The sequence below is a fragment of the Cyprinus carpio genome, chromosome A14 (genome assembly GCF_018340385.1).
Source record: "Cyprinus carpio isolate SPL01 chromosome A14, ASM1834038v1, whole genome shotgun sequence".
Taxonomy (NCBI): Eukaryota; Metazoa; Chordata; class Actinopteri; order Cypriniformes; family Cyprinidae; genus Cyprinus; species Cyprinus carpio.
The window spans coordinates 5,836,080-5,855,959 of record NC_056585.1 but is presented as its reverse complement, the minus strand read 5'-3'; the positions used below and the strand labels follow the sequence as shown (position 1 = coordinate 5,855,959).

Genomic DNA, 19,880 nt, shown 5'->3' with positions numbered 1-19,880 from the left:
CTCCGTCGAGAAATGATGTCCTGATAAAGAGATTTAAGTTTAAATGCCAAAAAGGGGCTCATACTGGAGCTTGGAGTTCTGATAACACATTATATTTTTATAACTAGCCTTACCAATCTCCCTGGACAACGATTAATAGAAGACTTTCTTTCATATGCTATTTCCATCCCTGCATGCGTGTGGTCTATATTTGACGGCCAGTGTTCGGTTCACCCGTGTGCTGTGGAGTCAGCTGTGTGTGATGGACAGACTGTAATGTGAGATGCACCTTACACCTCCCAGTCTTCACCAGCAGCCCAGAGCCTGTCCCGCGTCTCACAGAAGACGTCCTGTCAGAGGGGGGCGACACGACTCGCTGTGCACTCTCTTTGAGAGGAAGACTGCAACACGGTGCGACTGTGTCTTCGTATCTTCCTTCATGGTGTTATCAGCCCAGTGGAAGCTGCACTGGCCCTCACACTAACAGCACACACCGGTAAGCTCCAGACCGTCAAACAACCGTTCCTCATCGCTTCGACAGAGAGGATATTAGCCGTGTCCAGCTCATAGGCTGTTCTGATGTTATTTTAGATAGATATATATGTTGACTTGCTGCAAGAGGGCCTTGTGTTCCTGCTCATGTTTAATAGACAGACATTATACGGCTTCAGTGCTGACAGTGAAACACGTTCATAGGAGCTACACTTCCATTCCACTCTTCAAAAAAAGCTACAGTATATCCTAGATATTTGTTGTTGTTGTTGTTGAGAAAATACAATATTCAGAATACTGTATAGCAATCCAATTTGTTATAGTACTGAAAAACAGAGTGTATTTGATGTCGTGTCCCATGTGTTCATCACGTGCAGTCTTGTTATTATCTGTCTCTGGGTTTCGGAGTTGCTACAGTATGTGGTTCTTTGCAGTTCTTGATGTTTTATTGTAGGTTCTGTTTTGGGATTCTTTACAGCACCATTACATAGCTGCTTTTCTAAACAGTGAGAGAAATACAAATGTTAATGAGATGAATTTCTTTTTTCTTTCTTTCTGTGACTTCATGCTGTAAATGCTTTTTTATTGTGACTTGAGACTTTATTTTGAAGGTGCAGCTCACTACGGGAAGACTCTGTAGTGAAAGCACTATACAGTCACAAGGTGATTTGTGGGAACAAAACCGGATGAATCTAATCAGGATGCCTTCAGACTGATACAGTGATAGGGAATATTTCAGGTTATTTCATTTTGATTTAATTAAAGACCTCTTATGATGTGAGATGGCACTTTCGGAGGGGTGGAAGATTTATCCTGCACCATGTGTTTCTAAATGCAACACGCTGAAGGCACAACTAAATTAGCTCACAGAGCTGCTCAGGTTTCGTTGAGTACCAGAGAAAGACAGCAGAGCATTGCTAAAGTCAGCCATCTGTTTACAAATCTTGCTCAAGTATAAATAAACAGAAGAGTTTAAGAATGCAGACACGACAACGATTTTTCAGTGGTGCTCATTTACAACTTTAACTCTACATTGCCTTTCCAGGGTTTTAGTTATTTATTTATTTATTTGTGTGTGTGTGTGTGTGCTTTATATAAACGGTCTACTGTGTACCTCAGATTTTTATGTAATGGTTGTGTATTAAAGCTGATGTGTGACACTTCAAGAACAGATACCACAGATTCACTGCTACTGCAAATTGATATTAGAGCATTAAGACTAAATCTTCCACAAATGTATTTAAACATAATGAACACTCGTGCCCTTCTGTTGTCCTTACCTGAGTTTCTTGAATGTTCTAGTGCCTCCTGCTGGGCTCATCATCACTCTTCAGAGATACCGGAAACATGGCACAGTAAGACACAGACAGGAAAAACATATACTGTGCTTTTAAAGAAATATTTCACCCAACTCTGACAATATTTACTTACTTTAAACCCGTATGACTTTATTTATTCTGTGCACTACAAAACTAAAAATTATCAAAACTGTGCAGGTTACTTTCTTTCATGCAGTTACAGTGGGCAAGTGTTAAAGCTTTCATCACAAGGTATAAGTAGTTCAAGTACTTACTCTCTCGCATAAAGCCACTGTATGGCTTCAGAAGACTTGAAATATATTGCACAAATTTTATCATCCACTTTCATAGACTTTTATGGTGCTTTTTATTATTTAAACTTAAAAACTTCAGTATATCACCAAAAAAAAGTGACCAGCACAGTTAAATACTATGGTAAAATAGTTCCTCGCTGTGCAATACCATTTAATATAAACCTACTAACAACCAATTCCATAGTTATAACACTTGAATATCTTAGAACCATTGATTTGTTATAAACTTTATGAAGTTGTGTTCTGACTCTTTCAGGATTCAGAAAAAAACCTCAACTATGTCCCTAACTATATCATCATGCTCCCGTGACACATCCTCCTCCTCCTCTGCTACAATACAGCAGAGGCACTCAAGTCTAGTTCAGCCTGTCTGCATCAGTCCTCAAATGGTGAGATCCAAAATACGTAACATCAATACGCTTTTCATTCAGACCTGAAAAGTAGTCAAGTTTTGCAACATTAAATTCAAATCACAAACCTTTTTTTTTTTTTTTTTTTTTTACAAAGCTACATGCATATACACACTCCACATTTCAGTTCATTTAACTCATGTTGCTCCACTATTGAGAAACTGTCATATATTGGAGCTAAAAGAAGTATTATGTTGATCTGCCAGTCAAGAACTCATGCTTATGTATGATCAGATGCATAATGAAATCATGCATTTAATAGTTAACGACCAAACAGATCACTTTTGCTATTGTGCTATTCATGTTTTTATAAAAGTTTACAACGTAAAAAAAAATGGTACAAAAGCTGTCACTGGGGCGGTACCTTTCCAATAGGTCCTTAAATATACCATTTAGGTGCGAATATGAAAACTTAGGCAAAATACGTACCTTTAAGGTACTAAAATGCACCATTTAGGGGTAAATAAAGTACAAATGTGTACATTTTGACAGCTTTTGTACTTTTTTTTTCTGAGAGTGCACTAAATCAGCTGATCTGCGTCTTCATCTGACTGTGCAAGCATAAAATACGGTTGATTATTTTTTGTTATGTGTACCCAGCCTAAACACATGTGTGTTTTTGTTCAGGTTCAGAACACAAACCAGGGTTCAGGGAATTCTGGAGTGTCTCCAACTTTTGTGAAGGTAATGTGATAATAACATACCGTAAACCGTAACCTGACTGGATCAGTATCAGGATGTGGTTTGACACGCTGTGAGCTGTTATTGGTGTGTCTTCAGGGTCTTCATGACGTGAGTACAGTGAAGGGGCAGCTGGTGGTGCTGGAGTGCAGGATCAGAGGAACGCCTCCGCTGCAGATCTCCTGGTTCAGAGAGGACGAGCAGATCATCGACTCGGCAGACTTCCGGATTCTTAGAAAGAGTGAGTGAGAGCTGGACACAACTCAGACTGATTACAGCATTATTTTACACGCTCTCTGTGGTCCATATGACACGTGTGTTATAAACCATGTCTTCTGAACCCATACGATAGCTTTGATCAAAACTGAAGTTGTTTCTGGTGCATTTAGAATGCAAAATAGCAATAAACTAAAACTGCTTCTTACTGTATTTTTGTCCTTGTCAGAGGCAAGCTCAGCTTCTGTTCCTGGTGAGTACACATTTATCTCAAAGTAAAGTGCATGAAGGGATTAGAATTATTCTTGTTTTGACAGATACACAAACACATTTGTCAAATATTAGGCTTTTAACCCTTTGTTGTTTTATTATAGAGGAATTGTGCACCCTCGTGATCACAGAGGCATATCCAGAAGATTCTGGGATATTTAAATGCACAGCATCAAATCAGTCTGGAACAGTGACATGCAGTGCTATGCTTGAAGTATATACAGGTACCTTTCCTGTTTGATTTTATGCATGCTTAAACAGCACAAACAAATCTAAATCAATTTATATATATACCTTAAGTACGGAGCCCCGAACATGGCATGCAGGAAAAAAATAGTAGGCTAAATCGTGTGCATGATTTACTATTTTGTTCCCTTCATTTATAAATTGTGTGCACGATTTATTTAGTTTTTCTTGCATGTGATGTGCTGGGCTCCGTACTTAAGTTATTAATTTTACCATAACACAAGGAATAAAACACACACAAATAAAAACATGAAGTTAATTGACTTCACACAACGTGATGATGATTAATGTACATTAAACACCATGTTTCTCAATAATCCCACAAAATCTGAAGCATCTGAACACCTGTAATTTATGAAACAATGCTTTTCCCTGCCATTTGTGTGTTTGTACATTAAATATTTCAGCCAATTTGATAATACTTTCCACCTCTGATAATAATGAAATACTCTGTACTGTAATACAGAAAAACAAGGTAGCATATTCCTAATGAACTGATCTATATATATATATATATATACAGTGCCCTCCATAAGTATTGGAACAGTAAAGACAAAATTGTTCTGTTTGCTGTGGAGTCAAGAAATCTGTAAATATGATTAAAAGATGAATATGAGACAAAACTACAGAATGTCACATTTTATTATTTGGTGATTCAACACAAAGATTTTTTACCAGCTAAGAAGATCAGCTCTTTTAGAGTTTCATCTCTATCTGATGTGAGCATAAGTGTTGGAACAGTTGCCTCACAGCTCTTTCTAAGTGTTCAGCTGTGTCCTGTTGCATTAATTCTTCAGCTATTAAAAGCAGGGAATGTGTCTCAGTTGTATCCATTGCTTCTGCATTCTAAATCTTGCATTTGATGATGACACACACAAACCAGGATGAAGACAAGGAAGCTGACTCTGAAAGAAAAGCAAGCAATGTGGATGCTAAAAGAAGAGAGGAAGTCAATTAGAACTATAGGAAAAACAAAGGGCATGGAGAAATCAAGACCTTCAAAACTACCGGCGACATCACAAACCAACGACAAACAAAAACAACAATAAAAAAAAAAATACAAAACAAAAAACAAATCAAAAAAAACCCTAAAATAAACAAAAAAACAAACAACTGTAAAATCAAAAACAATCACCAGAACGCTGGGGTGATGCTCTGACAATCTACAGTCCGCAGGAGAATTTCACACAGAATTACAGAAGATACACAGCAAGATGCAAACCTCTGATCAGCACCAAAAATAGAAAGGCAAGATTCTTCACAAATGTGAGCCAGTAGACCGATGAGACAAAGATTAACCTTTATCTAAGTGATTGGAAAGCAAAAGTGTGGAGAAAAGAGGCAACTGCAAATGATCCTAAGCACACAACCTCATCTGTAAAGCTTGGTGGAGGTGGTGTCATGGCATGGGCATGCATGGCTGTCTCTAGAACAGAACCTCTTCATTTTAATGATGACTTAATGTATGATGGCAGTAGCAGAATGAATTTGGAAGGGTACGAAATTATCTTGGCCACCAATATTCAAGAAAATGCCACCAAACTCATTAGAAAGCACTTCATATTGGATCAGGACATTGACCCAAAACAGCTTGCCAGTTCAGTCAAGGGCTTTATCAGGGCAAAGAAATGTAAAGTCTTAGATTGCCCAAATCAATCTCCAGATTTAAATCTGACTGAACATTAATTTCACCAGCTGAAGAGGAAACTAAAGACAGAAACTCCCCAAAACAAGCAACAGTTGGAATTGGCTGCATTAAAGGCTGGAGAAAAGCATTTCAAAGCATAAGAACAAGAGTCTGGTGATGTCTATGGGTCACAGACTCACTGCTCTGATTGCATGCAAGGGATCTGCAACTAAATATTAGCTTTTAATCTTTTACATCTGCCTTAAATTCAACTGTTCCAATACTTGTGCTCACATCAAATAGTGGGATGAACTCTAAAAGTACTGTCCTTTTTATTTGGTAAAACATGTATGTGTCGAAAGACCAAAAAAATAAAATGTGACATTCTGTAGTTTTGTCGCATATTCATCATTTAATCATATTTGCAAATGTCTTGACTCCACAGCAGAGAAAGCAATTTTGTCTTTACTGTTACAATACTTGTGGAGGGCACTGTATATATTTGATTTAAAGTTTTTGCTATCACCATTTTGCAAACACATATCAGAGTAAGGGAAAAAAATTATACAATCAATATTTAATGATATAATTTTATTCTTTCAAGACCTAGAGGAGGTGTTGGGAGAGGAGGATGAGCCTTCCTCTCTAAGCTCAGCTGGACTAGAGCTGGATGACCAGCCCTTGTTACTACAAGACACACTAATTCCTCCTCCAGAATGGCCTGACAGCTCTGAGGAAGAGACCGCTGCCCCTGTAGCACGGTAGGACTTTTATCAGAGTTTTAGGCATTGCCAAAATGTTACGTTGTTGAAGTCAATTGTGTGTGTGTGTGTGTGTTTCACGGATGTTTATGACTATAAACTCTATTTATTATTATTTAGATTTAATAGTGCTCTGTGTAAATGTGTTAATGTGCTTAGATCATATTATATTAGCTATATTAACATTTATTAATAAAAGTTCAGAAATTTCAAATCAAAAGTCAAGTCAAATTTAATTATGGAACAGATTTAAAAACAATGTGTTTCACATAGTTAAATTATGTTATACAATGGCACTAAAACACAAAGAACAAACAACTGTTAACAAGGTATGAGGAAAATGAAATAGGGCCCAATACAGGACCTTGAGGTGTCTCAAAGATAATAGGTGTAGACGAATAGGAGCTGTTCCCTGATCTAACAGTTCTGTCTTGTCTGTCAAAACATAGTAAAAGAGAGAGAGAGAGAGAGAGAGAGAGAGATAGAGAATTACAGGATAAAAATTATCCAGCAATGTCTGGCTTGTGTTTCAAAGAACCAAGGTAAAGAACCATGTAAACACAACTAATATTTGGGTAGACAGATGCCTCCGGTAAACTTGGCAACCACTGGATGCTGTAAGAGATGAATATGTACCTTTAGCCAAAATTGTATTACAGTGACCTAGATTTGTAGTGTCACTGACTGATTTGAGCTCATAAAAGTAAGCTATTTCCGGTTGTTGAATACCTAGCTTCTTTGTCAAGATTCCTGCTTTCTTTTTTGTAGTCGGTAGCTTCAAGCAGGCTGCAAGCAGGAATATCTATTGCTGTGATATGTTGATCCTTATAAATTACATGCATGTGCCCTCTATTCCCACATTTGACTGGCAGCAAGCTAAACTATCATACGGGTTATTGACAGTTGGCTGTTGAGGCTGCCATCAGAGAGTGGAGGCACTAGTTGGAGAGCATGCCATCTTCAGCCCTCACAAGAATAAATCAAGTTAACAGATTTATTCACTTTTACTCCAATGTTCTCATTGTTCTATGTCGATATTGTCCGTGGGTTGAATGGGTGGGTCCTCAAGAATGGTGGGGGCAGGAGTCTGCTGCTCATGACTCACATAGTTTTCTATAGATAAACAGCCCAACAGTATCTCAATGAGTGAACAGATGCCAGAGAATCGCTCTACACCTTTAACCTTTCAGACCACTTTTACACAGGGTTGATATTACTGGCCAGAAAAAGCATTTCAAAGAGCAGGTAAGCACAAGATTTGTAATCTGTATCATAATCTTTTACACTTTATTTCAATCAGAATGAAAATCTGTAAATCTGTAAAAGTCGTGAAAATCAAAACATCTGTTCTAGCAACTGTAGCAATTTTGACCTATTTAATAATTTTATTAATTCACAATCCGTCATTTCACTTTTTTTGTTCGGTAGGTAAATTAAAATGTGTTCTTTGCTTTATAAAAATCTGGATTCTGTACGTTTGACCTCTGTAGGTCATTCACGACTTAGCTTTTCCACCCTTCACTCACTGCTGTGTGTTTGTGTTTGCAGACGATGCACTGCTGGCTTTTAAACTATATTATATGTTATGTTAATCATCTGGTCCTGGTGTGGTGATAAATAAATGTATTTTTAAGTCTGTACAAGCCTCAAAATTGAATTTAAACCTGCAAATAATTAAACCTTTATGATTTTAAGGACAGCGTGAGTGCAGCTGTCAGTAAGCTTCATGACAGGGACATGTCAGATGTTAAGTCATTCTCAAATTCATGTTCATATTCAAGTTATTATGCTAGTAATTTAATTTATTTTGAAAAAAATATATTCATTTTGGGCGCCATCCAGTGTATGGTGCTAACATTATCAACAGTAGCCACAATTAAACACTTTCTGACCGCAGCTGCTGATCTGAATTGCATAACCATTAAAACATTTTGTCACATTCTTGTTTTATTTCCTAAATATTTTGCTCACATATTAATATATATTTATTTCCTGTTTGAAATTTACTCTTGCTTTTATACTGAGCTTACCATCACAAACATTCATTGTTATACATAACTGAACTGTTACTGAGAAGTGAATGACATTTAGCGAGCGTAGGTCTTTATTCACAATGACCTCGAAACAGAGTAACTGAGTGCCAGTTTCGCTGTAAATGACCCTGCACCTGCTACGTCTGTCACTCGAGCCTCATGACACTTTTTTTAGCCACATGGCTTTCTCACAGAAGCACACCAGCACCATACAACGCTATCAACCCCTGCCATGTTCATTAAAGGGTAAAAAAAGATGTTTTTGGCATGTAGAATGTTTACAAATGATAAATGTGTATTTTGTAGATTTTTCTGGTGGTTTGCTTGTGTGTATGGTGCTATACATATGATCAATGGTCATATACTTAAGAGGCGTCTGTAGACACAGACAGAGACAAACATACTTTAGGTGTCTTTCGAAGTAGAAAGAGTAAAACATACTAGTGTTATTTTAGCCCTGTTTCCCCTCCTTGAGGCACTGAGTTGTTGAGAGCAGCCATCAATCAAGCTTACAATAACACAACTGCTCTGTTTGTTTGAGCAGCCTAACCAGCCCCTGACACAGCAACACCAAGTCAACAGTTTGTCTGACTGATGGGGGGTGTTCAGGACACCTGTCTAAATCAGTCGTTTAGTTTTGCAGATTTTTTTTACTTTTAAACGAGGCTCTCAAGCCGACATTTAGGGCCAGATTTACTAACAGCTTGAACCAGTGCAAACCCTCTTTTGGCATGAAAAATCTACTGTCAGGATTTACTAAAGCCATGCATTAGAAAAAAGAAATAGTGATGAAAAGACATGGACTCAGTATTTTTGTAGCTGACATTGATGCATATGCATTTGTAAGGTTTTCCCTTTCAGATGTATCATTTATGGGAGGAGAGTATTTAAATGAATCAAGCCAAGTGATTTACTAAGGTTTATGCTCGTTAATTTACTGGTACTTGCACCAGTATCTAACACCAAAAAAACATGTCTTAACCCATTTTGATCTTGATATGGATGTGAAAGATGCCAATTTGCATTGCTCTCTTGGAAGATTATGTTGGTCATTATGGAAATGATTTGTCTGTGTTCGTGAATTTGCTCGTTGTCAGTTGATCATCGCAGAACTTTCCACTCCCCTCAGTGTTTTTCACGGGATTCTGGCTTCATGATAGATTATCCTGTTTAGTAAATCTGGCCCTTAATGTTTGTCTTGACAAACTTTACTTTTTCTTGGGAAATCACACTTATTGGGGTTATATGAATTTCTTTGACTCCGGTTTGTGTAATTGAGGCAAGGTCAAGTCAAGTCAAGTCATCTTTATTTATATAGCGCTTTAAACAAAACAGATTGTGTCAAAGCAACTGAACAACATTAATTAGGAGAACAGTGTGTCAATAATGCAAAATGACAGTTAAAGGCAGTTCATCATTGAATTCAGTGATGTCATCATGTAGCTCAGTTCAGTTTAAATAGTATCTGTGCAATCATTTGCAATCAAGTCAACGATATCGCTGTAAATGAAGTGTCCCCAACTAAGAAATGAAGCAAGGTAGTAATAGTTGTGCTTGCAGAACAGGTTGCATTTGCGAGTTCAATTCAGATGGATGTGAATGGTCATTTAAAAGCATTCTCAGTTCACTTCTGAATGGTACACAACCCTGGTTGCTAGTAGGAGTTCCTACTCTACTGCTGTATTCAACTGTATGAAGCTGCCGATGACGGGGGTTAAACTATACTTAACTTTGTCACATTGCCTAAGGCTCCTGGAGGGCCACTGTCCTGCAGAGTTTAGCTCCAACCCCAGTTAAACACACCTGAACCAAAGTAATCAAGCTCTTCAGGATTACTAGGATCTTCCAGGCAGGTATGTCGGAACAAACTGAAGCTAAACTCTGCAGGACATTGGCTCTCCAGGACCAGGATTGAAAGGTCTTTGTCACTCATGTCCCTTTTCTTTGAATTCATTCACTTGTCTGCAAATCATCAGTGTAATATCCTTTTTTGAAAACACCTGTTGGTTTGAGTAAAAATATAGTGAAATGTGTTTTTCCAACAGGGAGTCTCTTGTGGACACGGAGAGCAAAGTGTTGACTGAAGCTGCTGAGCTCTCCTCCATGAGCAAACCTGATCCTCCAGCAGAGGGGGTTAAAAACAGTGTCCCACATCCATTCCTTCCCACCAGCAAGCTGAGTAAACCAGCGGAGCCCAGAGGCAGTGCCATGAACGTGGCTGACCTGCCCACCTTCTCGCCATCGCTGTACCCCCCCAGTGCCTTTAATTATGAGCGCCCTCGCCATTTCATCCAGTCCCTGCCCAGTTTCCACACACCTGACAGTGAGATCAGCAAACCCAACAACCTCAGTCCCCCGGCTTCAACTGCTGCTCCCTTACTGAGTCCTCCTCAGCCTGGACCTGCTCGGACGTCCATGTGTTCAAGCATGACTTTGATTCCTAAACCACGGCGCTCTCCAAACAATGAGAAACTATCATCAGCAGCTTTTCTCTCATCTGTCCTGCCTTCACTACCGAGCTCCCAGGCCAAATGCATTTCCACACCTCAGTCTCCACATCCCCGGTGCTCCCCTAGATCCCCCAGCCCAACACCAAAGGCCCAAGAACAGCCGCGGTCTCCTCCACCTCAGTCGCTGAATCATGCTCCTGCAACTGTCCCATGCCGGATATCTCCAGATATCCCGAAAACAGCTGCTCCACCCCTACAGCCCCCACCTGTGTCTCACATGACCTACACACCCAACACGTGAGTGTGTTATGGCTGAAATGTATCTTGAACAATGACGTGTATGGTTATATATTTTGTTAAAAATAACTAAAATACCAGTGTCTCCAGATCTTAAAATGGAATAGTTCACCAAAAAAATTTAAATTTGTTGAAAATGTCCTCACCCTCAGGTAATCCAAGATCAGGATGAGTGTGTGTCTTCATCAGGTTTGTAGAAATGTAGCATTGCATCAGTGTCTCAGCAATGGATGCTCTACAATTAATTAAACCCTTCAAAAAAAAAATCAAAACAACCCACAAAAACACAACAAAAAACCACACAACTCCAGAACATCAGTTCACATCAAACCAATACAAAAGCTGTGTGTTTGTATATTATGGATAGAAGACTCATATTTTAGTTAAAAACGTCTTAATGCTGGATTTGTTTCATCTTTTGTCTTCTCCAGATGTTAACTGATGGACTGGAGTGCTGTGGATTACTTGTGGATTATTGTGATTTTTATTTTATGGGTGAATTACTCCTTTAAAAGAGAAACATTTAAGTAATACAATTTTCCCATGGGCTGTTTTATAGCTTGCCAAAGCCAATCTTGAAGAAGACTGTTTCCCGACCAGCGTCTCGTGCCACAGATGAAGAGATTCAGGGCTCAAAAGATGCTCTTATCCAAGACCTTGAAAAGAAGCTTCGGAACAAAGCTCCTCAACAAAGGAACTTTCAGAAGACGTCATATGAGGAGCGGATGGCTAGAAGATTGTTGGGAGCAGATAATGCTGCCTCAGTATTTGATCTTGAAAATCCATTCATTTCACAGCCTGCACAGGTATTGTGATTTTAAGTTATTTGATGTTTAATGCAACAATTCAATCATTAATATTAGAGCTCATTAAGAGGAAATACTATGCAGTGATCATGATTTGCGCATGTGCAAGCTAGAATGTCTACAGAGATTTAATGTTATATAATATTATATCATACTTCAGCAATACCACAAATAAAACTAAAACCCCTGGTACTCAAGAGTATCAACTATGCTTTATTCCCATTTGTTACCATCACTCTAGCTGACTTCAACAGGAATATTCAAAGCCAGACCAAACAGATAACAGTCTCTCCATGGGCCTAAAATAGCATGAGCAAAATCCATGTGCTCTTCAGCTATCCTATTCATCATGATGCTATTATTATAATACCGCCACATGTGAATATACACTAAGGCCTCAGTTCCTTTAGTTTGTCTGTTTGTCTATCTATCATGTTTTTTAATGTTATTCAAGCAAATGTTATGCACTATTCTAACAGCCAGGCTCTCCAGAGGGTCTCCAGCCTGGAGGAATATGGTAAATGTCATTTTGCAATAGGAGTATCAGTTTGGAGTTTGTCTCTGAAGTGCTTTCATCTTATTGTTGTGCATGTACACCTAACAGTTCTGACACTTTTTGGAGTTAATAAATGAACACTGGCTGACATTAGTGAATGTGTCAAACTCTTAATGATTTTTCAGACGCAATCTAAGATGGACACATTGTACGTGTTGTAGCTGATTGTCTAATGCTCTGAGCTCTGCCCGTGTTACTGTACGACTGCTGTTTGTCTGGATAAGCTTAACTTTGTTTATTGAGTTAGTTTGGTTGAATTTGGTTAATTTCCACCTTTTCTTGCGCAGGTCCAGAAAGAATTGTCCCGGAGGGGACAGTACAGAGGCATCAACCATCCAAGAGAAGTGTTATGCTCCTCGTTTTATACAAGTGCCGCAAGATCTTACTGTTGAAGAGGGACGATTCTGCAGGATTGATTTTAAGGCAGTTATCATTTATTGATATAAAACATCCTGTATACATTTGTTTTACCACAACATATTACTCCAATGCTTCTGGCCTTCTTAAGACGAAATGTCACACACACAGCAAAGTTAGGAGGAGACTAACAGACTCTACAGTAGAAGTTTTTTTTTTTTTTTACAAAAATACAATAGTAAAATCTTTACAAACCAACATTTAGCTTTTTTTAAGTTTTGCTTTTCTTTCTTTTTTTCTGCAGGTTGTAGGTTTGCCAACACCAGATATTTCTTGGTATCTCGATGGGAAACTCATCCGACCTGATGATTATCATAAGATGCTGGTGTGTGAGAAAAGCATCCACTCCTTCATTATTGAAATCGTGACCATTCATCATTCAGGTGTATATGAATGTGTAGCGAAGAACCGTGCTGGAGAGAGCCACTTCTCTCTGCGCCTGGATGTGATTGGTGAGCAGCCTTTTGTTGCCTGTATATTGTAGAGAATAAGAAGGTTGCAACATCACAAAATGAGGAAACAAAAAGGAAATTGTAGGGCATAAATACTTTAGCAAGGCAAGCTGTTTCCTGTGGTTATATTATGATGAGATAATGGATGTTATATAATAAAATTGCAAATCTGAAGCTGCCATCATATGCCGCCGCCACTAACAATATCAGCGGACCTTGCCGTTTTTAGAAGTTGGTGCAGAATCGGGTGGAAGCTTCATAAGTTAAAAGAATTTTATAGTATATAGTATATAATATATAGTCGTCTCTGTTCTGGCTGCTCAGGAGAGACTTTTGACCGAGAGAGTAATCACATTTAAATGTGTATTTAAATGTAAAAAGATTTGAATTTGTAAATCCCTAATACAGGATATGATGGGGTTGTTGATAGATTTGAGTCATGGATTTGGGAATGGTCAACTTTTTAACTAAGGATTTGAATTTTTTTTTTTTTATAAAGACTAGTATTGAGCAGAAACAGTATTTTTATGTATATTCATCTGTGGCCTCCTTTCTATCCTTCCTGCATAAGATCATTGTGAAACTGACTTTTGTTGATTAAAGGGTCACAAGACACATATGTTGAGGACATTAAAATATACCATATAGGAATGATCCTTATACACTGTTCAAAAGAAACAGTCATATTTTGTGAAAAGTTTTCGTAGACCAAATAGATGTTCTTTTCTAACAATATATTGCTTCAGATGACTCATGGTCAGGGGAGAGAGCCACTCTGTGCTGAATGTGCATCTATTGCAGGTGTCTTCAAATGTTTTTAAAGTAATGTCATTTGAATTCATTCATACATGAGCTCAAATTGAAAATTCTGAGTATTGACTGATGGCCAAGTGACATTTTTATTCAGGCTTGTAATGTTGTATCTCAGGGTCCTCTGGTTATCTACAGGCACCTCTGTTCATTATATGACACAATGACTCTGAAGTGAATGTAATTCTTCTCCGTATGTCCTCAGCTCAGGAGCAGTTGTGTCCTCCCACATTTGTGGTGAAGATGAGGAATTCTCGGGTTCTCGAGGGCGATGCTGTGCGGTTAGAGTGTAAGGTGGCGGCATCTCCAACACCTCAGCTCTACTGGAAGAAAGACAAGGAAATGCTGCGAATCGACCCCATGAGAATGAGGTCTGACATTATTGTTATCATTCACTTGTGAATGTGAGTGTGGATGCAAAATGTTTTCTATATAGATTATATTTTTAGCTCCCTTTCGAAAGGGTCTGTCATGTTGCATGAAACGCTTATGGGGAGACTCCTGTTTACACTGAATAATAAAACCTGATTTGTTAATGTTTGTGTAGCTGTTCGAAAAAATGGCATTTCAGCCCGCCAACGGGCGGAGCAGTCTGCATATGTAAGTTGGTGCCAAATTCCATTTTATCAGAATTTTCTCCTTCAGTGCAATCTCCTTGCTGGACTCTGAAGAAGAAGAATGGAGAAGTCTGTTTAGAAGTCGCGCCACGAGCATGGCTCATGCAGAGCGCCCCTGCACGCTTCAGAAAGGCACAGTGAGTGCATCACTTGCCTGGGCTGTTTTTAGCTGCACTTACGAAGACAGGCTGCTCTCACTGCGAGAACATGAGTCTCATCTCTCTTCGCTTACGGATCACCTTCTTTCATGAGGGCAGCCCCGTCCCTACTGCTCTGCCGTTTATGAAAGTGAAAGTGAAAGTGACGTGACATACAGCCAAGTATGGTGACCCATACTCGGAATTCATGCTCTGCGTTTAACCCATCCAAAGTGCACACACACAGCAGTGAACACACACACACCGTGAACACACACCCGGAGCAGTGGGTATCATTTATGCTGCGGCGCCCGGGGAGCAGTTGGGGGTTCGGTCTCTTGCTCAAGAACACCTCAGTCGTGGTATTGAGGACGGAGAGAGTGCTGTACATTCACTCCCCCACCTACAATTCCTGCTGGTACGAGACTCAAACTCACAACCCTTGGATTGCAAATCCGACTCTCTAACCATTAGGCCACGACTTCCCCATTTATTGCCTCAAAGGGACCTCAAGGAAGAAACAGAGGAGTCAGGGTACTGAGCAGCCAGACTCAAGTGATCTCACGTCAGCACAGGTCCCAAGTACTTCACTCTTCCTGCAGCAATGAACGAGTCAGGCCTGAGTTCTGATGCCTTTAAAGTACTGCGCGGTGCAACTGTGATCAGCAAGGCCATGGCAAACTTGGTGGTGCTTGAGTGCCTTTGGTTGAATCTCACAGAGATCATGGATGAGGACAAAGTCACCTTCCACGACTCCCCAGTCTCCCCCATGGAGTTATTCGCCCATGCCATTGACGAATACGCAGAGCACTTCACTGCAGCCCAGAAGTCGTTGCAGGCCATGTGCCACTTTCTTCCTAAGTGCTCCAGCTTGGCAGCTGTTTCAAGTTACCAGAAGGCTCCATCATCCCAACAGCTTGTGAAGCCTGCTCTGTCTCCACACTCAGCCTCAACCCAAAACAGAACCTGAGCTCTGACAGCGCTCTCAGAGGGATAAACACTTCCCTTTTGCTAAGCACCAGGGTCCCTGCCCCAAAGTGACGTAGGACCCTGAGCCGCAAAAGCCATCCCGATCTCAAAACAGAGAGGGTTAAGTCCTGCTGAGGCTGGACTTCCCACAAAGAAGTCTTGCACTTGCTCCCAGTACCCTGTTCAGCTCTGGGCGATGGAAGCTCTGTCAGTGCTGGGCCCTCCTACCCACTCAGCATGTGCTCAAGCAAATTACCACTGTGATAGCAGACCCATAACTCAAAAGAGCACTTCTCCTCTACATGACAGCTCAAATGTCAGTCCCCTGCTTTCACACAGTGATCTGACATTCAAAAAACTCAAACCACTTGCTGCTCGGCAAATGTTACTCACTCCAATTCACTTGAAAACCCCTTGTTTTAGAGGTGTCATTCAAACTTTGGTACAGGACCATGATGCACATGTCTTCCGATCTGAAGAACAGTCTGTCTGCAAAAGGTGCCGTGAAGTCCGTTCCGCAAACGAACAGCAAGTGAAGCTTTTAAAGCCACTACTCTCTCGTTTCCAAGAAACATGGTAGGCTCAGGCTCATCCTCAATCTCAGACACCTGAACCGTGCCATAATGAGACGCCTATTCAGAATGTTAACTTTGAAACAGATCCTTACGCAAGTATGCCAAGGGGACTGGTTTTTATCGATGGATCTGGAAGATTCATAACCAGATAGCCTCTCATCACAGACCATTCTTGAGATTTGCATTTGAGGGAGTGGTTTTTCAATATACCGTACTGCCTTTCGAACTGTCTCTGGCCCTGTGCACTTTTACAATCCGCATCATGAATTACATTGACTACTAGCATAGTGTTAACCAGGTCAGAGTGTGAACTCTTTACTCACAGGTCACTTTCTGCTCAGCCACCTGGAGCACCTTGGGCTCAAAATCAGTTTAGCCCAGCGGGTAGCTTTCTGATGGACAGGAAATGATGTCCACCTCCTCTGTGATTCCGCTGGGCCTGCTTCATGTGAAGCTCCTCCAATTTTGGCTCAAAGCCAGTGAACTGTCCCACGCTTCGTGTCTGGGACATCTTTGCCTCAAGGTGAACCACCACTGCATCAGAGCTGTGGTCCCTTGAAAGGCCCCCTCACCTGTACCAGGAAGGCATCCAATTGGGACTGACCTCTGGGAGGAAGGTTGTCAGGGAGGGAGCGCTGTGGAAGGGCAGACTGGCATTTGGCACCTGGTCCAGTGTGAAGCAAAATCTACAACTTTAGCATCTGTCAAGCGAGTGAGCGATCTGCAAGCACTTTTTGCCTTGAGATTGGACCTATCGACTGTAAAGTCATCCTCAAACCAAGACATGGCTATTTGCCTAAGGTGCTCTCCACTCCATTCAGAGAAGAAAAGGAAAGGAAGGAAAGGACGTGACATGTGGCCAAGTATGGTGTCCCATACTTGGAATTTGTGCTCTGCATTTAACCCATAAAATGCACACATACAGCAGTGAGTAGTGAACAAACACATACACACTGTGAACACACACCCGGAGCAGTGGGCAGCTAATGCTGCGGCACCCGGGGAGCAGTTGGGGGTTCGGTGCCTTGTTCAAGGGTCTCCCATCAGTCGTGATATTGAGGGTGGAAGAGAACACTGGTTATTCACTCCCCCCACCTACAATCCCTGCCGGACCTGAGACTCAAACCCATGACCTTTGGGTTACAAGTCTGACTCTCTAACTATTAGGCCATGACTGCCCCCAACAGGTTACAGGAGGTAACAGGAGAACAGGTTATTACCATTCTATCTCTTCCAAACACAGAGGATTTTGCGCTTTTATAACATGGCACTACTGAACGCAGTCTGCATTAGTGTTTCATGCAAAGTGAGAGCTTGTTTTGAAAGGTAATGCTCTGGTTACTAATGTAACCTTGGTTCCCTGAGAAAATGGAAACGATAGTTGCGTATACAACCATGCTATAAAGATACACTATTCGATGACTGCCGCTTATCAGTCAAAAGATTCTGATGGAATGGCATTCAGTGCCATCTTATATAAGCAGTCTGCTCTGCCCGTTTTGGCAGGCTGAAATGCAATTTGTTCATGCAGTTACATGAACGTAAACAAATCAGGCTTCAGTATTCAGTAAACAGGAGTTACCCCATAGTGTATCACACAAAGCTCATTCCTGTTATCTCAGGGAACCAAGGTTATGTTAGTGACTGGAGCGATATTGCATATTATTTAAGATATGAAGATAAAATATTTTATACTTTTTATACACTTAAATGACAAATTTGGTCGATTTTTGTGTTTAAAGACAGTTGAAGAAAGGAATAATTCATACAAAAACAAAGATTCATCATTTACTTTCCTTTCTTTTCCTGTGGAGCACAATTTTTTTTTATTTTTTTAGCTGTTTTACATTATAAAGTTATTTTGTTGAATGTCCTATATCCTATAACATATGAAGAAAAACAAAGGCACCATAACAGAAGTCCAAGAGGAAAATTCAATCAAAAAATGGTTATTTCACAGAAATTTCCTATATGAAATAGTCTGATTTAGACTTTACAATCTACAAATTTTCATATATATATATATATATATATATCTTGATATATAATATATACTTTTTTTTTTTACATATATATATATATATATACTTTTTTTTTTTACCCTAGTCCAAAGCACTAACAATATATTCAGAAACAATTTATTTAATGAAATAGAACACAGAAAAAATAAATAAACGCAACAGGGCGAGAATGGTCAGGTAACATGGTTTCTGAAGAACTGAGTTTAAAAAAAAACACATTCCTATGGATTTTAGCTGCACAGAATAGATGTCCTTGGTAATAATACTTTAGATAGATTCTTCGATTTACTTTATAAAAAACTGATTTAACACATTAATGTCTTGGACAGTTTTTTTTGCTAGATGAGTTGTATTGATGTAGTCTTTGCAGATGTGTGCATTTCCCGTGACGTTTGCATGTTTGCTGTCAGTCTTTCTCAGGACGGTTCAGGAAAGCAGTGTTTGGTCATTGATCCAGTGATAAAGTCTGATGCGGGCTGGTACACTGTATCTGCCATTAATGAAGCAGGCATGTCCACATGCAACGCCAGGCTAGACGTGGGCAGTAAGTGCACTTACTGTGTTTACTTTGCTTAGTTTATGTTTGAAAGTTATGTTTGAAATTATTCCAGGTCGTCTCTCAATTATTATGACCTCACAAATGAGTTTTAAATGTCTTTAGATGCGACACAATTATTGAATTATTTTCTGTTAACCTGATTTGCCTCTCAGCCTAAGTATGCCTGTTTTCTCGTAGCTCGACTGAATAAGTCCTCCCCTCCTGTCAGGACGCTGAAGAGTCTTCCCATCTTGAGCCAGTTTTCCACACTGAGCACAGAGCCTGTTCCTCATCACACCGCCCCACTATATGAGAGCGAAGAACTGTAGAAACTCATGTTGACATCAGATATTATTATGTAGTATATGTCTCTGTAAATGAGCCAGTTAAGCACTTTATCCAGTGTCTGCCTGAGGAATGACTGGATGTGAGAATCAACACGCTCTCATGGTTGATTTGGTTGGATATGGATTACCAGTCTCATGTAAAGCTGCGTATTTATCTAATTATTTTAGTTTGTTCAGTTCTGCATAAACTAGACTAATGCTTTGATTGCTGTATTTTGTTGTTGATGCCGTGTGTCCACTGTGGAAGCTCAATAAGTGTGCACTGATACACTCGGAAACCACATGATGATCTTATATGTACTGAAAACGATATTTGTTGGAATTTTTGCTACTAGTACAAAGAATTTGGTCAAATGTATTGATTACAGTCCTGAACGCAGATATCATGTGTTAAATATGATGTGACATGAACATTTGAGTAAAGATCTTTGTGAAAACACTACAGATTTATCTCTAAGGTATTTTTTCCCCATCATGACATACTGGACAAAACACTAACTATATCAAAAATGAGACACCTGCCAAAAAACTAAATCGAATCCACCACACTTTCCTCAGCTT

General features: G+C 39.7%; 1 protein-coding gene across 1 annotated transcript; it reads left to right on the top strand.

The window, feature by feature from the left end:
- The first annotated feature begins 116 nt into the window (after positions 1-116).
- On the top strand, positions 117-19,761 carry LOC109066797 (myotilin-like). The gene is made up of 16 exons (XM_042769756.1): positions 117-475; positions 1,774-1,826; positions 2,340-2,472; positions 3,121-3,177; positions 3,274-3,415; positions 3,620-3,643; positions 3,765-3,884; positions 6,138-6,294; positions 10,373-11,074; positions 11,634-11,880; positions 12,360-12,397; positions 12,724-12,859; positions 13,098-13,305; positions 14,321-14,486; positions 18,845-18,978; positions 19,171-19,761. Exons 2-16 carry the CDS (start codon positions 1,819-1,821, stop codon positions 19,299-19,301), a joined length of 2,403 nt encoding a protein of 800 aa, XP_042625690.1. The 5' UTR covers positions 117-475; positions 1,774-1,818; the 3' UTR covers positions 19,302-19,761.
- The last annotated feature ends 119 nt before the right edge of the window (positions 19,762-19,880 follow it).

What these genes read in the sequence shown, in the direction of transcription:
- LOC109066797 (XM_042769756.1), top strand. An exon ending in ACCGCTGCCCCTGTAGCACG is followed by an intron (nt 6,295 to 10,372) that starts GTAGGACTTTTA and finishes TTTTTCCAACAG; the next exon opens with GGAGTCTCTTGTGGACACGG. An exon ending in TCTGCAGGATTGATTTTAAG is followed by an intron (nt 12,860 to 13,097) that starts GCAGTTATCATT and finishes TTTTTTCTGCAG; the next exon opens with GTTGTAGGTTTGCCAACACC.